The sequence below is a fragment of the Sminthopsis crassicaudata genome, chromosome 1, assembly GCF_048593235.1.
Source record: "Sminthopsis crassicaudata isolate SCR6 chromosome 1, ASM4859323v1, whole genome shotgun sequence".
NCBI classification, from domain to species: domain Eukaryota; kingdom Metazoa; phylum Chordata; class Mammalia; order Dasyuromorphia; family Dasyuridae; genus Sminthopsis; species Sminthopsis crassicaudata.
Window position 1 is genome coordinate 199,813,801 of NC_133617.1, and position 26,445 is coordinate 199,840,245.

Below are 26,445 nucleotides of genomic sequence, written 5' to 3' on the forward strand. Positions count from 1 at the left end.
CTCCCCATTGATCCTAAATCTGTCCTCTGGGGGCTAAGCAAAAGAAATCTATTTCCTCTTCAGATGACAGTCTGGAAAACTGAGTAACAGACAACAAAGACATCCTCATCTTAGTTTTTAGTTTATGAATACCAAAATAGTTCTTTCAATAGGCCATAATCTTCAGTCCCTTCATTATCTTGATTGTCTTCATTAATTTCATCTTTTTGATTTGAATGTGAGTAACATGATATTGAGGTTGCACTGTTGTTGTGGTCTCAATTTATAGAAACTATTTTTCCATAGTATTTATAATTGCACTGAGTTAGTATTTTCCCTAAATAGTACATGTTTCAATAAGACTTGTAAATTTCCTTCCTCTCTCTAAGAAAAAATTCACAGAGTTTATTTGGAGACTAAATCTTTGTTAATCTCACCCTATTGGCCAACAGCAGTAAGATTTCAAGGGCATGTTGAAATCTCCACAGGTACTGTTAGGGAACCCCCTCAGAATCCAAAGAAATTTTAAAAAATCTCTATAAAAGACAGCATATGCTTTGTTTGGAGGCAAAATGATACTTAAATATTTCAGTATTAACATAAATTTGCATACAGGTTTTCAAACTCTGATTATTACCTTCAAAAGTACTTTGAAAATCTTTTACCACGTCTCTCATACAAAGTGGTCTGTCTCAAAACTAACCAGTATAATACTTTAATGTCTAAAATTTCTATAGCATTTAAAGATTTACAGTGTTCTGTGTACCATATATCATTTGATTCTCACAAGAGCTATGAAGAAGTAAATAATGTAAATATTATTTCCATTTTATAGATGAGGAAAGTCTGAGAGAAGCTGAATTGTGTTGTATGATAATGCAGATATTCAAACTGGGATTCCCCTAACTTTGAATCTAGTGCTTTTCCCCTCTATATTCAATAGCCTGTCTTAACAATTAAAACTCAAAACAAGTGTCTTATTTTAAATGTTCTGAAAAAAGCATTTTCTTCTTTTAGCAAGCATATATCAATGTCTTAGTTATCAGAAAGTCAACACTTGAACCTTACACTTTGTTCTGGTACCCAAAATTTTAGAAACAAATTTAGCATTCTTTATCCCTATTTGGTGACAGGTCCCATTCCTCTCCTCCCCCCAAAAAGTAAAAAATCCCAACAAAAATAATAACTAGAGATTTTTTATAATCAAAGGAACTGTTACTTATACGAACTTTATTTATTTCCAAGGTTTCTTTTGGCTTTATAAAATATACAAACATAGAATAAAAGATGGCATATATGAAAAATACCTAAATATTATAATTAATGTTATACAGCATTCAATTTTTGTTAATTTTGTATGGCTTAACTTCCTTATTGGTTGGTATGATCTAATTCCTAAGTTACTTTCTTATGTTCACTGAATTCAGATTCAAATTGTACAACAAAATAATTTACTTTTAACATTTTTCCTCAAGTTTAATTTTATTTCAAAGATTTTTTTTTAATAATGTTGTATAACATAAGGCATGGAGCCCCACAATTCATCTTCGATATTTCTGCAGCATAAAGTTTCAATAAAATAAAATTCCTATTTTGAAAGATGGCATTGTTCTAGATGAAGCAAAAATAACATCCCTGAATAACAATTCATTTGGATAAAATACAGATGTACTTTATTTCATGGCTTTTTGCCCAATTGAAGATCTCTAATATTATCATTCTAATGTAACATAAATCCCCTTTTTATTAAACATCTTTTTTTATGTCTTATTCATAACAGGCTCACAAAGAGAACTATGAAAATTGGAACAGATGTGATTTCCCCACTATGTGGCATAGTAGACCATATCAGAGTTGCTTAATTCTTTTGGTTAATTATTTCAGGATCGATTATCTTCTATAATAATGGTTCTTTTAGGAAAGACATCAACATCCACAAATATGTAGCGAAATTCATATTGGCCACTTTCTGGGTTCTGAAAATAGGAAAAACATATTTCAAGATGTTATTCTTTCCAGTAATGTCAATTTCTGAAAATTCCATTATTATGTCACCCATGGTATTTCCATACCTCTTTCATTTCAAGATGCACAGTTCCATGCTTCCCTGGTACTGAGCCTTCAATGTAGAATTTCAGACGCATATAACTTAACCCATCTTTTACATATTCAACATAACTGCCAAAAAGATTAAACAGATCATATTTTTAATATTTTTAATTTTCATCATTACTAAACTTCATTACAAGCAAAGTTTCATACCTGACATGCTGTCTTCTACCTCTCCTTGTTGATTCCCCATAACCCTTAATGTTGTGACCAAAAACACTGATTACCTATAGAAAAAAAAAGAAAGTAGCTTAAAAGCTAAAAAGTTGTTAAGATGTTTCTCATGTAAAATATTTCTTACAGGAAGATCAAGATTTATTCTACCACAAATCAGAAGCTTAAGCCTATTTTTAATTAAGAAAGTAAACAAAGACCTTGAAAGAAATTTGAAGAGTTGTTTTTGGGATGATTTCTAGTTCTTTAAAGACTTCTGTGCATAAAAGCTCAACCAAAGTTGAAGTGAAATCTTATTTTCACCAACACCCACTCAACATAAAAAGTCTCTGAAAACAAAACAATCAGATATTCGATAATAACAGCAATACGTGCTACTAAAATCAAATGTTTAAAGTTTTTAATGTGATTTAAGGAGCAAAGTTTAATATAAGAAGCTATTAAAACAAAATACTTTAAGAAACAAATGCTAGAGCAAGGTAGAAATCAAATAATATTGACATATTTAGAAAAGATTGGGTCTAAATGTTTTAATAAACTACTACTTATGGGAAATTCACAGTGAAGTGGCCATTCGATTTTTAAAGTTTTAAATTAACCTCTAGATATCCCTAGTAAGGCAAATAAATTGTTTTATCCAAATAAATTTTTTTTCCCTTTTGCTATATTACTTCTCTCACTCCTCTAAAACCCTGATGTAGCTATTCAGTTTCTTTGGTTTCTGGCATAATTTACAAGAGTACTATTATAACAAGTATATATCAACTCTGAAGCTGGAATAGTTACAAATGCTTATTCATATAATTAACTTCAAAGAGCAACAGATTAAATATATGATAATAATTATTTCTTTCTAATAACTGTTTTGCTTGGTTAAACTTCAAGTTAGTTTTTTAGATCATACAAATTCTGATTGTGACCAATCTTAGCTCCATTTTTGAAAATTTCATTTTATTTACCAACAGTGGGCATCCTCTAAGTAGATGAGTTCTATAAAGCAATTTTCCTAGCTATGATGTTATTTATATTGACTATTCTTATTATGTATACTTGGTTTTCTATACCCAGAAGACACTCTTAATTTTATGCTGGTTTCTAAGAATTGAAGAACAATGAAAAATGGAAAACTTTAGAGAGTGAAGTAATTCACACCATAAAATGGCTTACATTGGGAGGTGGGGGGGGAGTGATGGCTTCTTGATGTTAATTTTTGGCTATGTATGATACTATCTTAATATTAATGCTGCCAATACCTTTTTCAAGTTACTCATTTAAATCTTAATCACTATGAGATCCTCCCAATAACTGAGCTATTTCTGGGAAGTAAATCGAGCACTATAAATGAAAGATGAATTACTATTTTTCTGATATCAAGTAAAGTAATATTTTTCAACATTAAAATGGGTCCTGGAAAAATAAACATATTTGAATACTGTATGAATATTCGGAAAATACCTTGGCATATTTTAACCATATAAGAATGCATTGTATGCTATTAATGTTATAACACTACCATGAATTTTTGTTTGAGTTTCACTTGGAAGAGCTCAAATGCTTCCAATATAGGATCCTATAGATGTGAAAGGAATCTTAATGGCCATCCATTCCAACCTCTTATCTAACTCTAAGTCTTGTACTCTTTTTTATTATACCATTCTACTTCTAATATAGAATCACATTTTCCTCTTGGAAATGCATCATTTACAAATAAGAGATTATCCCTGTGTAACACAGGGTTCTTTTTTGTCTCAATTTTATTTTTTAATTCACATGTGGTAACAATCTTAATAACTAACCTCTGGATGACATCTGCATTTTTCTAAGGCTCTTCCAAAAATCTTATTGGGACTGGATGCAGAGAAAAGTTCTTTGAAAATAACATAGAATAAGCCACCTGAAATCACGGGATAATCAGATGAAAACAAAGTAAGATCCAAATGAAGCAACATGGAAATAAGAGAAATTTAGAAATTGTACTTGCTATTTTTTTCAACCTGTGACACTGATTCCAATAAGCACTATTATTAAATATGTAAAATCTCTTCCAGCTTCTTTCACTGTAAAGGGAAAACAACAAAAATTAAAGATGCACTATATACATATCAATAAATAAATGTTGACACTGCTAGTAGAAGGGCAGCTAGGTGTCTGTTCTGGCTCAGGAAGATTCATCTCCCTAATTTCAAATGTGGCCTCAGAAACTTTAGTAGATGTGTGACTCTGAGCAAGTCACTTAGCCCTGTTTTGCTTCTGTTTCAACATCTGTAAAATGAGTCGGAGAAGGAAATGGCAAACTATTACAGTATCTGCCAAGAAAACCTCAAAAAGGGTCATGAAGAGTCAGATATGATTGAAAACAATTGAATAGTTAGTTACTAGTGACTCAAAAACATGAACTCAGTATTTTAAATTGTGTTTTCCCAACAAGATTTTAAAGAACTAGTTTTAAAGATTTCAGTTTTAAGATCTAGGGTTCTTAACATTTTTATGTGTGATGAGGAACTCTATGGCAGTCTATTGAAGCTTATGGACCTCTTTTCAAAAGAATGTTTTTAGATAATGGACGGAATTTTTCCCTCCTTTTTGATCTGATTTTTCTTATGCAGCATGATAAATGTGAATCTTTGGACAAATTACACGTTTAATTTACTTTGGGTTGTTTGCTCTCTAGAGGAAGGAGGAAAAAAGGTTTGGAACATGGGGTTTTGCAGGGTTGAATGTCGAAGACCATACTTGCATGCATTTTGAAAGATAAAAAAAGCTATCATTTTTAAAAAGATAATGGAAGGAAATGCTAAATTTCAATTAGAGGTGGGTAAAAAAAAAAGGAAGCTATTATAGTTGAAAACTGCTGGTCTTCAAGGGGGACCAAATATATGGGATTATATGTGTAGAAAACAGCACTAAGAAACATTCTTCAAGTTGATAGTGTTCAAATAGTAATCAGTCTTCAAAGTGCCTTTATTTAAAACTGTTAAGATATCATATAGCCAAGCAAATGCCAAATTTCCCCACATTTCCTATGTGCAAAGACAATTCAATTCTCATAACTGCTCCCATATTCTGCCCAGAGTTTTGTAAATTATAAACCATTGTGCATTATTAAAAGAACACAATACTATATGAATTATTCAAAGAGGCACAGAAAAACAACAACTAACTTTAGTAAGAATGTAAATTGAAAAGGGAATTTAGGTACCCCAAATAAGTTGTAAACTAAACAGATGTGGGGAATGCCCTGCACTTTCCATGTGATTTTTTCAGTACAGAAAAAAATATTCACCATACTATTTAGAAACAGGATTATTTGTGAAAATTGAAGAAAGTTTCATAAATGGATGAAATAGATCCTGAATTTTGGGGATAGGCCACTTCTAGCCACAAATGTATAGGAAAATATATTTAACTGTGAGGAACATTTGATATTGAAAAGTAATGTACTTTCTGACACCATATCCATAAATAAATTTATATATGATTAATTCCTTCTTTTAAAAAAATGACTAGGATCACATACTTTTTCAAGGTTTGAACGGAGATTCTTAAATGAGATGAGATGGCACAAATACCAACTCTGATAAAGTTTAAACCGGGATTTAAATGTACTGTTCATTTATTGTTCCAAATAAGAGCTTTCTCACCACATAGCCAAGGTTGTCATCCAATCTCCCAACAAAGTTTCAGAAGTGGAGAAAGCTTTCAGTGGAGATTCCTTTAGTATTTGGATTTTCACAAAATAAAATAACGTAAAGGAACAAATAATGTACATGCATATTATATGACCTTATATCCCACAATAAATCATTTGTTCTTTTTTTGGGCCAACGACTCTTCTGGATGATGATTTTCTTGGTTTAGATGCTTGTGGATAAACCCTGATTCAAACCCACACCCTCCAACCCCATTTTCCATTACTTGTCTCCCTAACATATGGCAACCCACTCAATTTATTTACTACTTGCATAACCCTGTGCTAGGCCTTAGCCATATTGTACTTACTAAGACCCAATTCAAGTTCAACTTCTTCTGTAAAACCTTACTGGGTCTGTCCCATACTAATCTCTCTCTTTAATCTGTAACATAATTTATAGTCTCATTTTTTTAACAGCCATGGCTGGACTTTAGTATCTTATTAACCAGTTCTCATTCAAAAATTATTTCATGATGTATATTCATACAAAAAGATGAGGAACACTTCAGAGAGACAGGGAAAGGCTGCTTTTGGACAGCCACACTTTTGAGCTCTTAGAAGGGACTATGCTAAATACTTGACTATCACTAAAATAATCACATGAAAATTAAATGGGAATTTTTTTTCTTTTCTTTTTTTGAGCTGGATTCCAGTCATTTTTCCCCCCAAAGATACTAAAAAATCCATTTCCTCCCACCCCCTATTTTTTCCCTAATAGATACTAAAAATTTATAAGTGATAACTCTTTTCCCCTCACTCCACCCACCTCTCATTTTTTTTTTTCAGGTGTAATTAAATACATTTAGAAATGAAAAGGACCTTAATTTTCGGGCGCACTCTGGAGAGATTTCGGGGGGAACAGTACTCGGATAGGAACATCTGTAATACAACGGTTTTCTTTGTAATTCTTTGTATCTTTGATGCATTTTTAAAGATCATTCCAAGAATGGGCCCAGAGGCTTCACCAGACTGCCAAAATGGGTTCCTAACACACAATTTTTAAAGTTTCTCTAGTCCAAGGCCCTCATTTTACAGATGTAAATTTGAGGCTTAGGGAGATGAAGTGACTTGACACCTTCTCCCCCCCCCCCCCCCCCCCTGCCCAAAGTAGGATCTGGATAGTACTAAATGTGGGCAGTGTTCGAATTTGCTGAGGAAGTGTCAAACCCATCTTGTGTGACTCGGGATTGTGTTCAAATTCTATCTCTGTATACATTTTTCTTTCTTATTTAAACAGTACATCGGATTTAAAAGGCACAAGCCACTCGCTGATTATTACCTCTCTGTGAAACTGAAACAGCAGGCTCTCCCCTCTGACTTTTCTGCACAGACACTTGTTTGCTGCCGTCCTCTTCTGCTCTCGGGTGCCTGTTTCCCTGAGTCCAGATGGCTTTCTGAGGGACCCTAAGGATGCGTCTGGGCGGCAGTACAACTTCCCTTGGCTCCCCCAGCCCCCACCTCAAACATGGCCACGTCTTAACATAGGCTTTGTTAAGGGGGACCAACTGGAGCAAAAACAGTCGCTTCCCAGGATAACTGTGCAACTTTTCTGTGCACTGAATAGCTCGAAGTAAAGACGCAGAAATCATGTTCAGAAGAAAGGTTCGCTGGGCAGAACCTGCTCCACACTTTGCACAAGTTTATAGAGTTTACCCGGCCGCCAAGACACCTACCGCGGTCTGCCGTGACTGCCCCTTAGAACCATAAATAGAAACACAGGGTTCATGTAGAAACGTGAACTGTCGCGATTTCTAATTAAAACGAAGTTATCAATGGAAAAATTAACTTCTACCTGCGTTCCTTTACGGCCCTCTTCTTACTTTACTAGAAACGACAACTTTACCCACCGCACAGTGACATTCATATATCCCCCCGCCATTGTATTTCCAAAGTTTCCTGGAAAATATCGAGGATCCCTGGGATGAGTAGTTTGAAGACTCGTTATTGATAGACTTGCCCGCCGTAGGAAAGTAAAAACGGACCACAAATCCCACAATGCAATGCGTGTGGAGCTCAAATTAACCCCCTCGCCACTTCTCAGGCTCTTGTGGGAAAGTAGCAGGGCTGCACGTAGCTGAAGTATTAGAATGGAGTATGCTTTAAAAAAAAAAACTATGACTAGTTTCCTTTCTCCCCCTTTTCTGTAGTTTAATTAGGCATTGTTCCTCTAACCTTTCGCAAAGTCAAGAGTTATATGGATATCTAATATCTATAAACATCTCCCAGTACTCTAAATTAAAAGGACTGTGTAAATTTAAATTGGCTTACTTCTAATTCTTCATAATTCATTGATTTTTTTTCTATGATTATGGCCAAATTACCTATATTTCTAAACACAAAATCAAGATGATAAACTTCAGCACTAATTCAATGATTCCATATTTAACAAGCCTGCATTAATGGCATTACCATATAATTATGGATTGTTAAACGATGGAAAAAAACAGTGGAAACCCCTCATTTTCCTGGTGGGGAAACTGAGGCACAGGTCTGGTTTCCCCGTATTTTCTAATCTCCCTATCATATAAGAAATGGAAGTCGCCCTCATGTGATAGTAGTTCTAGTTCTAACATTAGCATCTATTTGTTGACAAAATTCATGACAAAAAGCTAAGAATTATTATCTTCAATAGTTTTTATTATTTAGAAAAAAACAACTTGAGAAAACAACAAATATGTTGCTTCAGTTTAGGGAAACAATTGTTTGCTTATATATGGATTTACATAAAAATTATCAGATTCCTCGTCTTTACCGCTGTGCACAGATTTGGTAGAGAGATAAATGAACACCCAAACCAGAAAGGTTACCGGGCGGAGGTGAGGTAATGTGAGATAATTACAAAGCTTTTTGAATGAATTAATGAGATTTTCAAGCTCCTGACAAGCAAAGTTTCTGACCTTCAGGAGCTTACAAGATATGGGCGACATAGAACACGTATAAAATGAAGCTCAAGCCTGGCAGCAAAGAGGCGCGTCATCATCGTTCCGATACATTTTGGTGTTTTATATTTTTGTAGACATTTGTCAATTTCCCTTGAATTCTTTGTTGTGCAGCCGTATAGTAGTAATTTTTAATAATTTTAATTTCCTTCTCATGTGCATTCATTTTATTCATCTTTTAATTGCTATTTGATCTCTTTTCCCCCGCTCCCATTAGATTAGCTAATAGATAATTTATAGATTTCGTCAAATTCAAAAACAAACAAAAAACCCAACCCACCAGCTTGAGTTTCGTCCTTCTCTAGTATTTTTTTTTTTTTTTTTAAATTACAAACTGTTTGTAAAGAGAAATGTCAGGATTCTCCTTCTCTCTTCTCCCGGGACACTCCCCATCAATTACTCCAGGGCTTCAATCAGTTCTCCATAAATTTGCCCGAGGTCCTTAGGGGCAGCAATTTTAATAAAAGGGTAATTAAATAACCCCCACTCCATCCTTCCATCGTCAGCCAGCTCAGCCGCCTAGTACCCAAGTGAGACCTGCGCGCCAGCGGCCGGCGGGCGGAGGAAAACGGGCCGGCCGCAGGCGGTGATGGGGCCGGGTGCCTGAGGAAGAAATTTCCGCGGAGGCCCGGAGTACTTCGGCGAACGGCGGCGGGCGGGGGCCGTGAGTGCGGAGTCGCTGACGGTCGTTAGCGCAGCGGCCTCCTTCTTTTCCTCCTCCTCTTCTTCCTAAGGGGGAAGGCGACGAACCCCTCCCCTCTATCTGGGCTTCGGGCCGCCCTCGGGCTCCGTCCCGCCCGGGCCAGCGTTCTAGCGTCTCCATGGCGACCGGACGGGGCTGGATCCTCCGGCAGCACTGCAAAGGGCTGGTGCGAGCGGCCGAGGAGATCCCGTGGCAGCTGTGTCTCCCGCCCGTCGACGCTGCCTGGGCCTCCCCTTCCGCGCCCTTCGACAGGGCCCCGGGGCCCTATTTCTTCCGGAGGCCCAGGTAACTTAGCTAGGGGGAGAGGAGGAAGAGGAAGAGGAGGAGGGAGAAGCAAAGGAAGAGGGAGCACGGGAGGGGGGGGGGTGATGGAGAGGGGGGTGATGGAGAGGGGGAAGGGAGCCGAACTGGAGCAGAGGGGGGGAGGGGAGATAGAAGGGCTTCTCCCATCGGAGTTGGCCTTTAGGCCACGGGGACCTCGTGACCCCGGGGAAGAGAACCGCACCTTACGCTTGCGCGAGAGAGGAATTAAGGTCCAAGGTATCTCACCTGGGCCTCGTAGCCTCTGGGTTTAATGGAGGGGTGTGGCAGGGGTCGGAGGAGTGGGGAGGAAGGTACAGGGATCTTGTATCTAGGACTGGCAGGCATCGCAGGTAGCCTTCTGTGATAGTTTTATAATGAGGCCCAAAGTGAGTAGGAGAATGAATAGAAATCTTCCCTTTTGGGGCATGTTCGTTGTTTTCTTTGTGCCAGTTATCCAGCAGAAGTCCTTAACCTTTATTTTAATATTAATTTTTTGGTGTCATGGATCCCTTTGACGGCCTAGTAAAAATCTGTGAACTCTTCTCATATATTGTTTTTATGTTTATTGACTTCTCTGCTTATTGATATATTAATTATTTTTAATTATTTTTTTTTCAAAATTTGAGCTTCCAAATCTCTTCTTTCTTTATCCATTGAGAAGGCAATCAATATATCAGTTATACATGTGGAGTCATGCAAAACATTTACATATTACTCATGTTGCCCCCCCCCAAAAAAAAAAAAAAAGCAAATAAGGTAAAAAAAGTATACTTCAATCTGCACTCAGTTCATCAGTTCCAGTCCTGGAAGTGGACAGCTGCCTTTCTTTTTTTTCTTTTTCTTTTTCTTTTTTTTTTTGTAAACCATGAGCCCTTTGGAATTGTCTCTGTTCATTGTTTTGATTAGAATAGCTGACCATTGGTGTGATATTGCTATTGTTGTATACAGTGTCCTCCTGGTTCTGCTCATTTCATTTTGCATCCATTCATAACAAATATTTCCAGTTTTTTTCTGAAACCATCGTGCTAGTCATTTCTTACAGCGTAATAGGCTTCCTTTGCAATCACATATCTCAATCTCAATTTGTTCAGCCATTTTGCAATTGAGCATGCTCTGTTTCCAATTCTTTGCCATTATATAAAGAACTACTATAAATATTTTTGTACATATAGGTCTTTTTCCTTTTTCTTTCCTCTTAGTATCAGTGGCATAGTTGGGTCAAAGGATATGTACAGTTTTACGGCTTTGTATTTTAATACATAAAAATAAAATTCAAAGATTTACAAAGGAAAACAAATATTGGAATACATTTATTCCAAAACTATATCAACACAAGTTTATGGTCTTCAGGTTAAGGCCTTTTGGCTAGTGTCTTTTTATTCTTCCAGCATTTTCAAATCACTTGCTGAACTCTTGGAGAAATGGCAAGGAAATTTGAAGAAATATACTTTTTATTTAATGAAAAGTTCTTGTAAGACTCAAAGAATTTCACCATCTCTACATGACTGAACTTGGAGGAAGAAAGAGGCCCTCACTACTAGAAATCTGTCAGTGAGGCTAACCTATGTTGCTTAGCATCAGTCAAACTCTAGGGAAGCTTGTGACTGTCTAAAAGGAAATGGCTGCCCAAGTCTTTTCTGTGAAATAATTTCTGTGCCATTTGTACCTTCTACACCAAGCATGAAGAGTCTAGGCTGAGGAGGAACTTGGGACTTCTGCCCATCATCTTTTTGACTTGTTATTAAAACCAGAAAGGAGGGGAGCGCTTGAAATGGACCTATCCAGATACCTTTAGGATTCCTAATTCAACAAGCATTAAGCAGCTTCCTTTTGCTATGTAGGATATATGATAACATATGAAGTTAGGAAAACCCATGGATAATGCAAAAACAGAAGCCTAACATTCTCCGTTCTCAAGACATTTATATTCTATAGGAGGTGAAACAAAATATACAAAATAACAACTTGGGCCACTAGGGAAAGCCTTGTCTAGGTGGTGACAACTGAGTTCAACTTTCAAGATGGTAGAGATTCCAGGAGATGGAGATAAAGGGAGAGAGAGCATTCTAGGCATATGGAACAATTGTAGAGGCATCAGATAGAATACCATATGTAGGTTGTAATATGGAGGATGTATTGGAGAAGAGGGATCTTTGATAGTTTTCCATGTTAATAACATTACTTTTTCTGAGGTTTGCATTCTAGAATGACTGTCAAGTTTACTATTGAAAAATATAATGTTGCTTCTCCTGCCTCTGTTCCTTTGTAAATGCTGTCCCTATGCCTGGAATGTACTACTTTACCATTTCTGCCTCATAGAATCCTTGGCATCCTTCAAAACTCAGTTTGAGAGTCATCTCTTATAAGGTAATCTATCTTGATTCTTCTTCAACCCCAGTGCCATCCTCATCTCCCCAGAAATAACTTGGTAATACTTTATATCCTTATTCCACCTATCTTCTGTAGAATGCATGCTTTTTTGAGTGCAAGGACATTTGTTTAAGGGATAACCAGGTGGTTATATCTAGATGTCTTAACAGGTGGTTGATGATTGCAGTATGGAACTAAGACAAGAGGCTTGTGATGAGATTACTGCACAAGTATGCAAAGAAAAGAAGGGAGTTTATCATATACTCATGAGATTTATCAAAACTTAGAAGGAACAGTGAGATAGGAGAAGCAGGAGAAAGCAGAGAAAAATATTTAGGTACAATGTCAGATGCTGCAGAGGAGTCATGAAGGAGAAAAAGCCACTGGATTTAACAGAGCTCTCTTAAATCCAGAGCTAATCCTGGAAAGCATAGATAAATGATAGAAATGCTTTTGATATTAGCCATATCAATAACTACTGTTAATATGCCATTTGAAATTCAAAGTGCATATTAAGATTCTACTTTGCTCATTTCTCCTACTCTTAGTGCCTCCTCTACTGAAATGGTAGTTTCTATGCACATGTGGTCTCTCCCAATACATTTTAAGTATTTGAAGGCACAAAATATTTCGTTGTTATTTTTGTATGCTTAACACACCCAGCACAATGTCTGGAAACATATTAGATTCTTAATAACTGCTTGATTGATTTGCATACATTTTTGTTTGAGTTTCACAATAATCAAGTAAGGCAGTAAAATGTTGTTTATCCCTGTTTTTATCATTGTTGAAACTGAGAGGTTGAATGATTTGCCTTCAAATCAGAGAGTTAAAAAGAGTATAGATTTGGAATTAGAACCCATATCTTCTGATTCCAGATATACAGTGCTGGCTCTGCTACATCACACCATTACTACTGCTAGCATTTCAATCTGAGCAAGTAAGTTATTTATTGTAAATTCCAAATTTTGAGGGAATTATAATATAATCTCATTATGTCCTTTTTGTACAGAATATCTCTGATTAGAGACAGATAGGCAGATAGAGTTTGCAAATCAGGAAGAGCTAAATTCAAATCCTGCCTCTGACACTAAATACTGTGACCTTGGGAAAGTCGATTACCTTCAGTTTGCCTCAGTTTCTTTGACTAAAATAAGATGAGGATAATCAAAAGCATCTACTTCCTAGGATTTTTGTTGCAAGGATTCAATGACAGTGTTTCAAAGAGCTTAGCACACTTCCTGGCACATGGTAGGTACTATATAAATGTTATAATTATGATTATGATTGATTATTATAGTTGACCAGTTCTGCACAGCTTGGTACAGCCTTTGGGACTTTTGTTTTTGCCTTTCCTTTTCTTTGTTCTGTATTTTTGAAGCTTTCCCTGATCCCCTGGGGATATGTATTTGAGAGAATTGGAAAAGAAAGAAGACAGTGTAGGGAATAACCAAAGTAAGCTTTTATTACTGTTTTACATGACTTAATGAAGACTTTTCCCAGACTAGGGGAGGTAGCTCTCACTTGGAAAAGATGGACTTTGAATCTGAATGCTTTTTAAAGTTATATTCCAGTTAGAGTACTCTTCTTAGGTAATGTCTGTCTTGTCTTTTACTGGCATCCTAAATGGCTTGTCTTTTCCACTGGGTCAATAAATCTTCACGGGATAAAGGGATATTATGTTGCTTGCATTACTTCCCATATTTTCTAGTTCACAGATTAGAATTATTCTGAATTCTTAGCACAGTTTATCCACTAGCCTCAGGAATTATAAATACCACAAACCCTATGACAGATAACAATGAGAAGGCAAAATAATAATTTGGTTAGAAGAAAAACATCCTGGAACTCAAATGGGAAATGTGGATTTTAAATCAATTTGCCTCTTTTACTGAAATTATATATTTTGTGTGGCCCCTTTATGGGGAAAACTAAGATTTTTATGTCTTGAACCTTTCAGTACTTTTAAAGTTGAGTGAACTTAGTGACAGCATGATATGTTTACAATGCCTTTTATTATGTTTGGCATAGAAGCTTAAGTAAATCTGTGATTTGTTTGGTAAAGGAAAGGCAATTATAAATAATCATTTTGTTGGCTGTATATTGTCTGATCAGTTGATTATTTTTAACTTCTCAAGGCAAGACAGGAAAATGAAATGTTAGGAAGGAATTCATGATTCTCTATTTAAAAAGAAGGGTAGATTTATGGGAGACCATAAATTTCAAAATACCAAAATTTCAGAAATACAGAAAACATGTTAGAAAAAATTATTTAAATTTTTTGATGATATTTTAAAAACTAGAGCTCAGAACTAATTTTCTTTTCTTCTTTATTGTGCTTGTTTACAAATGACAGATTAAAGAGTGTCTCTTTACAACATAAAGAACTTATTTTCCCCTTCAACTTAAGATTTTAATATTAGAAAACATGTTAATGGTGTCTAGGAGTCAAAAGTACATTTTAATTTTGTGGACATATGCATTTAGAATACATAAAGAATCTGCTGTATTGTTAATTAACTAATTCTTGAAATGAAGGGTTAATAAATTTTATGCAATCAGAGAAATGTGTTTTTAATGATATTCAATGGTTTGGAAAGGATGATATTCTGGGAAGAATCTAGGAATCAAGAGACTGATTTTAGTATGGGCTTTGCTATTAACTGATTTTTGGCAATTTCTTTTGGTCCTTTTTATTTTTTTTGAAGGAGCTAGAGAAGATGATCTGTATATTTTCTTTTAATTCTAAAATTCAGCTTTGTGTACCAATAGATCATTAGGTTAAGAGAGGAACTGGATTTGAATCCCAGTTCTACTACTTAACTTTTAAGATTACCTTGAGCATGTCTCCATTGTATAATTTTGTAGTGGGATTAATGACAATGGGTGTAAGGAGGATACTTTGTAAAAACTATAAAATAAATTTATATGTAAAATAGTAAAATTTGAAATGCTTTTAAAAAGGAATTGGAATATTTTGTTCTTAATTAAACTTTTGTACCCTTTTTTGTAGTTTCCAGTGTTTGAGATTGCTATCATGTATAGATGACCTCATCCATTTTAGTTCCATTTTGGTAACATGCTTGTATTGGTTTGGCTTTTTATTCTTTATTATAGTTACATTATTTCTTTCATAGAAGGGAAACAGCAGCTATCTAAAAATACATATTTATAAGGGGATATACTTGTTTTAGGGACCCTTGTGGTGAAATTATATATGAATTAGAGATGCAAATTTGTATTTTTCTGGGAGATTTCCTAAAAGTTAAAGAGGAGGGGAAAAGAATCTTGGTTTTTATTTTCCATCCCATGCAGGTAAAAATTGCTTAGTTTTAAAATCTTCTATCAATTGTTACAACTGCAGTTGGTTTATAGGTCTGTGTTTATAAGTTAGTGCCCGTCAGAAATTCATTTGAATAAAAACATGCTGATATGTTTCCAATTTGATGCTTCATTTTTATAACTAACAATTTCTGGGTTTCTTAAAAATTTACAAACTGCTTTCTTAATAATAACTGCAAGCAGGAAAGTACTCTTATTTAATTACTTGCATTTTACAGATGAAAAAGTGATTCATTTATCCACAGTGTTGTAGATGGGAAGTTAAGCTAGGGATTTGAATCCAGGGTTCTCTTAACTCAGTCAACAAGTTTTTTTTTTTTTTTTTTTTTTAATGTCTTTTAATTTAAGTATTCCCAATTACATATAAAACATTTTAAACATTTCATTTTTTAGAAAATTAAGAATTCAAAATTCTTTCCTTCCCCCGCTCCTCCTTCCCTCTCCCTTGAGAACACATCAATTAAACCTGTGACATCATGTAAAAATATTTCAAATTAGCCATTCATCAAGTGTTTATTTTCTGTCAATCCTGAGGCAAATATTTTACAAATGATAGGATACTTGGGCTCCTAAAGGTGATTTAGCTTGTCCAAGTGTCATCCCAATAATAAATTTTTAGGCCATGGATTCTTAGTCCTGTAATTTTATATTGCCTTTTCTTTCTTTTTTATGTGCATAATATAGTTTCTATTTGATTATTATATAACTTTAATTTCTTTCTGATTATTTTCAGTAAAGGATCAGATGTCATGCTTAATCCTAAAACTTCAGAGCATTCTGCCATGTGTGAAAGACATTGTGCAAAGTCATCCTCAAAACTTTCTATGCACATTGAAGGGTAAGTAACAGAAGTAGTCTGTCATTTTGATTGTCATTTTTTTAGGAGGGAAGGAGATGTTGGGGGGGAGGGGCTATGGTACTGTATATATCAAATTGCTATTTTGGTTTTGAGCTCTTTAAAAATAGAAGGAGGGGTGTGGGATGAATGTACAGTACAGAGAGGTTGATGTGAGTCATCAGGCAGTCATTATTATCATTTAGACTAGTTTTCTGAAACTAAACCTTTAAAAGTAGCAAGTAAATTTAATTTTCTTGTTGTTAAACTGCTTCTAACTTTTATTCTGTCAGAGAACATTGGGAAGAGGAGAGAGCAGTTTTTGCTTTGAAAGCAGAGTATTCTCCTGAATTATCTGATGTTAGAAGATTATCATCTTCCCTTTAGAACTTGTGCTTCAATAGCAAGTTTAGCCTTTTATAGGAGATTTCTTTTTTGTGATAAAATAAAATACTTTCTAGACATCAAGAAGCAGTATTCAGTTTTCGAATTTGAATTTGAAAAGTAATTGGGTACCAGAGAAGAAAAGCTAAAAATTTCAATTTTGTACTTAAAACACTGTAATTTGGAAAGATAGTAGTAAATTAAATATTGGAGAAATTCAGGAGAAATACATTTTTTTTTTTGTGATAAATTTTTGAAAAGCTACATGATAATATGTTAGGGAAGGAGAGAAAGAGCATTTCTATATTAAATTTTTCTATAAATGTTTAAAAAATAGGAACTCTTAAGGTTTGGGAGTAAAATTTGGCTTAACATATTATTTAAACTTCTTTAGTAAATAAAATGACCTTTTCATTCCATTTCTCTTTTTCTCTACCATGTGAAATAATTATAATAATATAACACATTGTTGATGTGAATTATTTAGGGAAAGGCATTAAACACCTACTATGTGCCAGGCACTGTGTTAAGCATTTTATAGGTATTATATCCTTTAATCTTATCTTTACTTTACAAGTATGTCAATTAAAGAAAGCAAAGGTTGAGTAACTTGCCCAGGTTTATATAGTGTCTGAAGTTAAGATTTAAACTCAGAGCTTCCTAACTCTAGGCTCAACATTCTTATCTCCTATACCACCTAGCTGCCTCAATTAATAAACTTTGTAGAAACTTAATGCAAGTTAATTAGAATCGGCCTGTTTGGAGACTTATTAATGTCTTGTTAAGGCTTGGAAATGACATGTGATTAATAGAATTATCGTCTGTTATGGCATTTCATACTATTCCACATCTCTACCTATTTTGATAACTAGGGAAAACATAATAAAGTAGTAGGCACTTTTTGGTTTGCATTATTGACTTTTATGCTAACTGAATTTCTCATTGTTCTAATCTTTTGGTTCTAAGTTGCTTGCTTTTAAATTTTTGTTCTTAGTTCCCCTCATGAATACAGTGTAATGATCAGTATGAATACAATATTAGATCCTTATATTTTAGGTTAATGCTGAACTATATCTGAGTTATGTAGTGAGATTCCAGGTGTAAGATTTGAGCTATTTGGCCTAGAACTTTAATCCCTCTGTATTCTAAACAACTATTTAGCTTTGCTACCTGTCATTAGTTATGTATTTCTTTGTAAGTTGAGGTAATTTAATTTCTCTTAAATTGTATGAGGATAATTAGGAAATAATGCAAAAATTTAGGAAACCAAGGATATAATTCTGTTAGTGAGATTAATATAATAAATGCTCAGTTCTGTATCAGTGAAAAAAGTGGCAGCACACAGTTAGAGTTACATCTAGAGTAGAATGGCTTGTGGTCCATCTTGTAAGTGATTTAAATGAAAGATTCTCTTTTAGTATGTGTTTCATTTGAATATGGCTAGAAGTTGAAAATGTTTTATTATAAGTAATTTGATATGCACTGTTTTAAAATTGATTAGTCAGTGTATTTATACATTTCCCCAGAACTTTTTGTTACAAATGAAATTCATCTGGCAACTTTTAAATGAATTCATTATTTAATGAATCCATCTTCTTATTAAAAATGTTACTATTATATTCTTTAGTGGAATCTCATCTTCCTAATGGGCAAATGGATAATACTATGCATAAAAACTGGGTTCTAATTTTTTGTTTGTATCTGAGTTTCATCGGTCTTATCTATCAGGATGACAATTGTCCAATGTAAAAACATGTAAGTTTGATTTTCTAGTAATAGAGACATATGGTTTTGATGAAGTTTAGATTTGGGATATCTAAATGAAATTAGGGTTTCTGGTGGTCAGGGAGTTAAATGAGGTCTGGTGGCAAGTTTGGGGTTCAGGGAGTCAAATGGAGCTCCCTGCAACCTCTCAGAATTTGGCACAAGGGTAGGGAGTTAAATGAGGTCTAGTGGTGGTGTAAGCAGTTCTCTGTAAAGGAATTTACAGACCTGAAAACCTAGATTGATAAAAGAGGTTTATTATGAGTATTGGAAGTAAAGTTAAAGTCTAGTTAAGAAAATAGGTGATGATAAAGAGAGGAGGGCACTGGAAACAGTATTCCAGTGGACAGAGACCCTTAGCGTGCCAAGCATAGGGCTGGGGCTTTGGTTATAAGCTGAAGAGGGCTTGTGGGTGGAGTCCCAGGTTGGCTCCTTGCTGGGTTTCAGCTAGGCCTAGCATTTGAATTGAATTCAATAGGTTTTGAGACTGAGCTGACCCTACCCAGATAACAAATTAGTTTGAGCTAACTTTAATTATTTGATCAGGTTATTGGCAAAGTAAATTTAAAATCATGTTAAGACCAATGTTGGAGGAAATGTTCAGCAGAGAATATCTCTGTAAGTGACCCAAGCCAGAGAAGAAATGCTCTGAGACCACATACAAACCAGAGAACTGTGTTTGATGCTTCCAAAGAATTAAAAGACCACACTTTTATTTTACTGTTTTTTTTTTTTTTTTTTTTTTTTTTTTTTGCCTTTTATCTGTAAGGTATGAAAGGGGATGGCCCCCTTTGATTTTGTCAAAATGTTATCAGATGGAATTGGCCCTTTTGATTTTGTCCAAGTGGCAGTCCATTTTTGCCCTTTTCCTTCACATTGTTTTCTCTTGTTAAAGCCATAGTTAAGAATCTTTGATAGTGTTTTAATATCAGTTAGTGATTCATTGAGATTTCTTCTGTCAATAGAATCAAATTGGAGAAATGATTATTCTTCTCATGTATTATTAACTAATTATTGTAATAGAATAAAAGTGTTTCCCCTTTTCTACTTCCTCATTCAGCAATCAAACAATGTGGGGAATCATTTGTCCAGTGAGGATGACAAAGATAATCTAATCAAATAAATTCTGGGCTAATGGGTACATTCCGGCTCCTTGTGTTTGCTCTGACAGGTCTGGGAAGTATTGATTATCCCTTTGCTGAGGAAGGTGATTAGGAAATTGATAAGTCTCTGACCCAGATCTGGGTAACTCAAGTCACAGACTCCAAGACCCTCATTGTAACAAAGCTCACCTTCTCATTGTAATATTCCTTCTTTCATTAATTGTTGATTGTTATTCCTAAGGAACGCTATTCAGAGTACATATAAACTGTAAAGCCACTCCCATAAGGGGTCTTTAGTCTAAGAGATAAAGCCAGATGATCATCCTTTCATTAATAAACAGGCTGGCATTATTAGTGAAATGATTAAATTACCCAGAAAAAATAAATAAATTAGAACCTTTTTTTTTTTTTTTAATAAATCTAATGCATGTCTTATGAAATGTGTCACATAAGGATTTTTTTTTGAATTATAGTTAAAATCATCAAATGATGATACTAATGAAAAATATTTTCTTTGAATCTAAATATAAATAAAAACAAAATATAGTCCGTATATAAATAAAATATAAATAAAAAACAAAATGTAGTCAGTATTTCCTAAAGAGATCTTCTCTGCTACTTTGTAGTATGAATGTGATTCTGAAATTTTAAAGGCTATGTTTGTGGAATTTGAGGTCTTGTAGTTTGTATTCAGATAGAAAGGCTTTAAGACTTTGAATCTTTTGTTTGAGTACCAGTACGTTCATAAATATGAATATATTTCTCATTAGTAGCAAGTCAGGAATGAAGAAAAAAGATTATCAGTTCTGTTCAGGCCTTTTCTGAAGTGTTAGAAAGGAGGAAGAGGAGAGCAATAAGAAATCATTTTAAAAACTTTAAACAGTTAATTGTTGGTTCTTTCGATATGTCAGCAAATGAAATAGTATATTACTGGAGAAATTGAGTTAAAGTAATAGGAATTCTTGTTATAAACAAAAGTGGAAGATTATAAATTGCTTTAAGATATGGAAAGAACCTGCAAATTACTACAGCCAGCAAATACTTGATTTTACCAAGTAGAGACATAATAGCCAAAGGAAAAAAACAAGTTTATAGTATAAAGTCATCTGTAAAATATTATGGAAAATAGTGCAAGATTGTGAATAATACCTTTTCACAAAAATAAAGAAAAGCATTGGAAGGAAAATAAATTTGCAAGAAAGTTTGGTATTAGATCAAATTAAGCCAGATTATCTGAAGAACATTTTCAGATTAAACTTGAAGGGAGATAACAAACAGATGAAAAATGGAACATATTTGTCTGCTTTTCTATAGTGGAATGGAATTACTATAGGTGAATTTGAAACCTAATGGACTATTTGAGAAATGCAAATAACATTAAAAAAATAAAGTTGCTAAGATCAATTGAATCAGAAGATTTATATGCAGAATAAATTTGTGCTATAAGTGACAAATAAAAAAAAAGTGAGGATGAAATTTATATGATATCTTAATGAGAAGCTTGATAAAATTTGGTGGAATTACTTTCATTCAATTGATACATTCTCATTGAAATATGATATCTCAGTGAGAAAAAGTGTATCAACTATTGTTTCACCTAAAATATACAAAGTATTAGAATTGTATGGGAGCCAAATTAACAGTGGACTATGGTGATAAGCAATCTTGTGGCATATTACCAATGTAGATTTAGGTGCACGAAATGATAGGATGAGTAGCATCTAGGAAATGTATTACAAATCAGCTTATCATGTGCTGCAGGTGGCATGTTAAGTACTAAGTTTACAAAGAAAAACTAAAATCAGGTTTTGCCCTTACACAGTTTATATTGCTAATGGGAACAGTGAATGTAAATAGGAACAAAACAAGATAATTTCAAAGATTGAGAGATAGCACTGATGAAAAGCTAATGCTATATTGGTACCACAGAATTTTGAAAGACTTAGAAGAAATGAGTGACTAAATATGTTGAATGTCACCTATGCATAAGAACAAGAGATCAAGAACATAGATCAGAATTGCATAGAATAAAAATGTATGGTTGGGATAAAGTTAGTCTAGAATCTGTCGGAAGTACGTACCTATATTAATGAAATCATAGTTTCATTGAAATATTAGTAGGTTAAATTTGCATTTTTTTGTGTGTATGTATTTATACACATAAATATGTACATATATGCATTTATATGAATACACCCATGTATCTTTCCTACAGTTATGGAAAAAATATTTATCATTCAGTCTCTGTAAGGCTTCTCACAGGAAGAGAATTTAGTTTATTTTCTCTTATCACTGAGATTCTATCTATTGTAAACTTAAACAATTCCTTAAGAAAGTGAATCTTTTAAAAGCTAAGACAGAACGTTTTTATAATAGCTTTCTATAACAGTTATGATGGTTGGTGAGAGCGGACTTTGGAGTCAGTGATCTATCAGTCAGCAAACACATTTCTAGATCTCTACCATATGGCAAACACTATGCTAGGTCCTGGGATTACAAACAAAAATGAAACAGTTTTTGACCTCAAGGAGCTTCTACTTTTTTGGAGGTAAACAATATGCCCACATATAAATCTATACAAAGTAAATTACATGGTTATTTTGGCTCAGTGGGAGGTACTTAGAATTTTGAGGATGATCTGAATTTAAGTTCTGCCTCTGACACCTGGCTATGTGACTGGTCAAGTTACTATATTTTCATTCATGACATTTTGATGGACTAACAATGTAGAAATCTTCCTACTGTCTGGTGGCATAATAGTTGAAAGTAAGGAGAAATAAAAGTTTTGGTTAGTCTCATTCACTACTTTATTTATTGTCTCTTGGACAAGACACATATAGTTTTATGTAAATGGTTACCTCATTCCTGAAGTTTTATCTAAAAGGATTTTTTTTTCACAATTGTAAAAGTATTTGGTCACTTTTTCTAATCTCTTGTCCCAGAATAACGAATATTTTTTCATTTTGATAACACACCCTGCCAGCTACATAACAGATATTCTTCCAGAACTCCTCCTTTTTTCTACCTTGATTGATTCCCCTTTTTTCTGTTTTTTCCTTTCTTGTGAAAAGTATTGCTTCAACTATGCCCAAAAAGTTGTCAAACTGTGCATACCCTTTGACCCACCATTGCTGTTATTGGGATTATATCCCAAAGAAATACTAAAGAGCGGAAAGGGACCTGTATGTGCCAAAATGTTTGTGGCAGCTCTTTTTGTTGTAGCTAGAAACTGGAAGTTGAATGGATGTCCATCAGTTGGAGAATGGTTGGGTAAATTGTGGTATATGAAGGTTATGGAATATTATTGCTCTGTAAGAAATGACCAGCAGGAGCAATACAGAGAGGCTTGGAGAGACTTACATCAACTGTTGCTGAGTGAAATGAGCAGAACCAGAAGATCACTATACACTTCAACAACAATACTGTATGAGGATGTATTCTGATGGAAGTGGAAATCTTCAACATAAAGAAGATCCAACTCACTTCCAGTTGATCAATGATGGACAGAAATAACTATACCCAGAGAAGGAACACTGGGAAGCGAATGTAGATTGTTAGCACTACTGTCTATCTACCCAGGTTACTTATACCTTTGGAAGCTAATAATTAATGTGCAACAAGAAAATGGTATTTACACACATATATTGTATCTAGGTTATATTGTAACACATCTAAAATGTATGGGATTACCTGCTATTGGGGGGAGGGGATAATTTGGAAAAATGAATAAAAAAAAAAGAAAAAGAAAAGTATTACTTCCCTGTCCTATGTTTCTGAAGAATGTTGCTGATTGACTATACTTGTAAGCAGCCAAGAGAGTTATAAAAACTAAATCTATGCATTAAGAGATTGAAGCTGCAATCAGCAGTTTCCTTAGCATGCTGATACATTTCTTTGCTTTCAGTTTGTCCTGTTTGTGACTGAGTGATTAAACTCTTTCTAATAGATATCCACTGCAAAAAAGTTACAATCCTCTTTGTTGAGAAGACCATTGCATGGTTCTTTCCATCTCAGATATTATGTGTAAACATATCATAATTGTATACTCTGAGACTGTCCTTTAAAAAAAACAAAACACAACCTCAGAGTAGCAGATTTTTATAAAATAGTTGCTTAGTATTTTTTCCTAATTAAAGTTTAGGAAAACACATGTTTCCTTTTGAATCATAATAAGGAGGTGGTTGTGTGATTAGGATAATCCTTTATATTGGTCAGAGTTCATCTTGACCCGTAGTTTTGTCTTTTCCACTTTGTATTTATCCTTCTATTTAAGGTTTGATGAATCTGTTCCTATGGCTCTCGATAGCAGAAACATCCCACAGGCCATCATACAATTGTAATGTTTCATATAATTCTAGACTCTATCTGTCTGGAAAGAACCTTGGGAGAACATTAGGCCCAACTCTTTCCCTTAGCTAAGTGAATGCTTAAGTTCTTCAGAAAACTTTGTAGGACTCCGATTTCACCTTGAAACACTAAGAAGGTCATCTGAAAGTTTTTTGGGGAGATTACTCTTGAGGACTGAGTTAAAATGGATGAATATGGTAAGGATGGTCAAATGGTAAGTCTTTGATCTCTGATTGTGACTACTGTGATTTCAGATAAATTTGAAAAATATTAAGTCATTTTCTGGTAGGTTTTAAAAATAGTTTTTTTTTTTTAATAAAAAGTTTTTTTCATTTTAGTCAAGGATGTGTTCTTCAGTTTATGATCCCATGAAATCCTCTGTGATAGTTACTAAATTGTGCTGATTGAAAAGTGCTAAAAGTAGATTTAAGAACCTGCTTACTGTTTACTAAACATTATGCTAAATGCTGTGAATTTTTTTAAAAAGTGAAATTGTCTTTGCCTTTAGGGAATAAATTAAGAGAAGACAACATGTTTAGGCATACATTTGTGCAAAATAAATGTTGAACTACAAGATAATTTTGTTGGGAGAAGATATAAATGTCTGGGGGAGGGATTAGAAAGATCTATGTAGAATTTGAGCTGACCTTTGGAAAAATCTACAAGTTTTAAAAGGAAGAGGTAAGGAAGGAGAATTTCTGCAACTATATATAAATTGGAATTTGCCTTTTTTTGTTATGCTTTTGGGTCACTTTATTGGATTATTGAAAAGTTCATGAGGGAAGATGTTTTTTTCCCCAATAAAGAAAACAAGAAAGGGTAATGCTACAAATTATCTTAAAGGGAGGCCATTGATGCAGTACATAGAACACTGGATTTAGAGTCAGGAAGACCTGTATTCAGATTTGGCCTTAGACATTAACAGTGTGTTGCAGTTGAGTCATTGCGGTTGTGTTTATCTATGCATGACCTGATTTGGGGTTTTCTTGGCAAAGATACTGGCATAGTTTGCCATTTCTTTTTCCAGATCATTTGAGAGATGAGGAAATATGAGGCAAACGGCATTAAATGACTCTCCCAGGATCTCAGAGCTGTAAGTGTCTGAGGCCAGATTTGGGTTCAGCTCCTCCTGATTTCAGGGTTGGTCTTCTATCCATTTTACCACCTATCTACCCATTACTATCCCTCATGACCCTGAACAAATTTTCTTAATTTCTGTCTGTATGATCAGCTTTCAAATATGAATGATAATATATACCTTCCAAAGTTGTTATGAGGATCAAAGGAGATATTTGTAAAGACCTCAGCCTACTTCATGGCAAATAGCCTTTTGAGAAATGTTTGTTCCTTCCCTTTCTCCTTAAGTTTTGCATTCATTTATAGTTGGTGAGAACTATTACTTTTCTTTGTTTATTTAGCTGAGAAAACTAATTTATATTTTTCCTCTCTGCTTTTTCCTCAGTATGCCCTCTGAGATTCTTCTGAAGATATTTTCTTACTTGGATGCGGTTACCCTTTTATGTATTGGCTGTGTGAACAAGCGCTTCTATTCTTTGGCCAATGACAAGTAAGGAGAAAAGCATAACAATTCAATGTTTTAATCTTTTATTAATCAACTATTATAGATAAAGGGCCTTGTGCTAAGTCTTAGGGGTATCTAAACTTTAGAATCATGATTAGTCTAATTAGGGAATAGTACACAAATACACAGAATACTTAATGCTAAGTAAGTGCTTTAAATTCATCAAACAGTAATATCTGTGAAATTCAAGGTGATGGGAAGTTTGCCTAATCAGACCTTAAATAGAAGGATAAATACAAAGTGGAAAAGACAAAATTACCAGTCAAGATGAACTCCGGATCAATGTAAAAAGATATTCTAATCACACAATCACCTCTGTATTGTGATTTAAAAGGAAAAATGTGTTTTCCTAAACCCTTAATTATGAAAAAAAATACTAATCCACTATCTTAGAAGAATCTACTAGCTGAGATTCTGTTTTGCTGATTTTTTTTTTTTTTTTTTTTTTTGGTAAGGATTGTCTTAGGATGTACAATTAATACAGGATGTGCAATCCATCTTAGGGATATCAAGAAAGGCTTCATGCAGAGTGTGTATTTTTTAAAGTTAAAGTTAAAGTTAAATTTAACTAACTTTAAAGAATGAATGTTAGTCAGATAAACTTAGAAAAGTTATTCCTCATAGCAAAAAACCTGAGCAAAGTAAAAATTATAAAAAAGTAAAGTATACCTTACCCATTTTCCTATGTATAGCATAAGATTCCCTGATGCAAAGGACAATTTAGAGTAGGGAGAGTTAGAGTGAGAAGACCTCTTGTCTTTAATTTTTACTTTTGAAAATTATTTTACCTTGTGTTTTACAGGTGAGGAAACTAAAGCCT

General features: G+C 34.2%; 2 protein-coding genes across 6 annotated transcripts in view; one reads left to right on the forward strand and one right to left on the reverse strand.

Annotated features, from left to right (window-relative positions):
- FBXO15 (F-box protein 15) overlaps positions 1–26,445 on the forward strand; it is a 113,157-nt gene that overhangs the window by 29,835 nt on the left and 56,877 nt on the right. For 2 of the 5 annotated variants that reach the window (XM_074273921.1, XM_074273947.1), the window contains exons 1-3: positions 9,425–9,880; positions 16,344–16,448; positions 25,506–25,610. In XM_074273921.1, coding sequence (XP_074130022.1) covers positions 9,714–9,880; positions 16,344–16,448; positions 25,506–25,610 — 377 coding nt within the window. In that variant the 5' untranslated portion in view covers positions 9,425–9,713. Of the gene's footprint in view, positions 1–9,424; positions 9,881–12,222; positions 12,266–16,343; positions 16,449–25,505; positions 25,611–26,445 lie in introns of those variants that run through there. The other 3 variants (XM_074273931.1, XM_074273927.1, XM_074273940.1) reach the window with 2 other exon arrangements.
- On the reverse strand, positions 1,633–7,851 carry TIMM21 (translocase of inner mitochondrial membrane 21). Its single transcript, XM_074273959.1, has 6 exons — positions 7,233–7,851; positions 4,257–4,319; positions 4,059–4,156; positions 2,242–2,315; positions 2,052–2,157; positions 1,633–1,955 (listed from the first exon to the last, which is right to left on the reverse strand). The coding sequence occupies exons 1-6, from the start codon at positions 7,540–7,542 to the stop codon at positions 1,860–1,862; spliced, it is 747 nt and encodes a 248-aa protein (XP_074130060.1). The 5' UTR covers positions 7,543–7,851; the 3' UTR covers positions 1,633–1,859.

What these genes read in the sequence shown, in the direction of transcription:
- TIMM21 (XM_074273959.1), bottom strand. Translation starts at nt 7,542, where the DNA reads ATGATTTCTGCGTCTTTACTTCGAGCTATTCAGTGCACAGAAAAGTTG. An exon ending in TATTGGAATCAGTGTCACAG is followed by an intron (nt 4,157 to 4,256) that starts GTTGAAAAAAAT and finishes CCGTGATTTCAG; the next exon opens with GTGGCTTATTCTATGTTATT. An exon ending in TGCATCTTGAAATGAAAGAG is followed by an intron (nt 1,956 to 2,051) that starts GTATGGAAATAC and finishes TCCTATTTTCAG; the next exon opens with AACCCAGAAAGTGGCCAATA.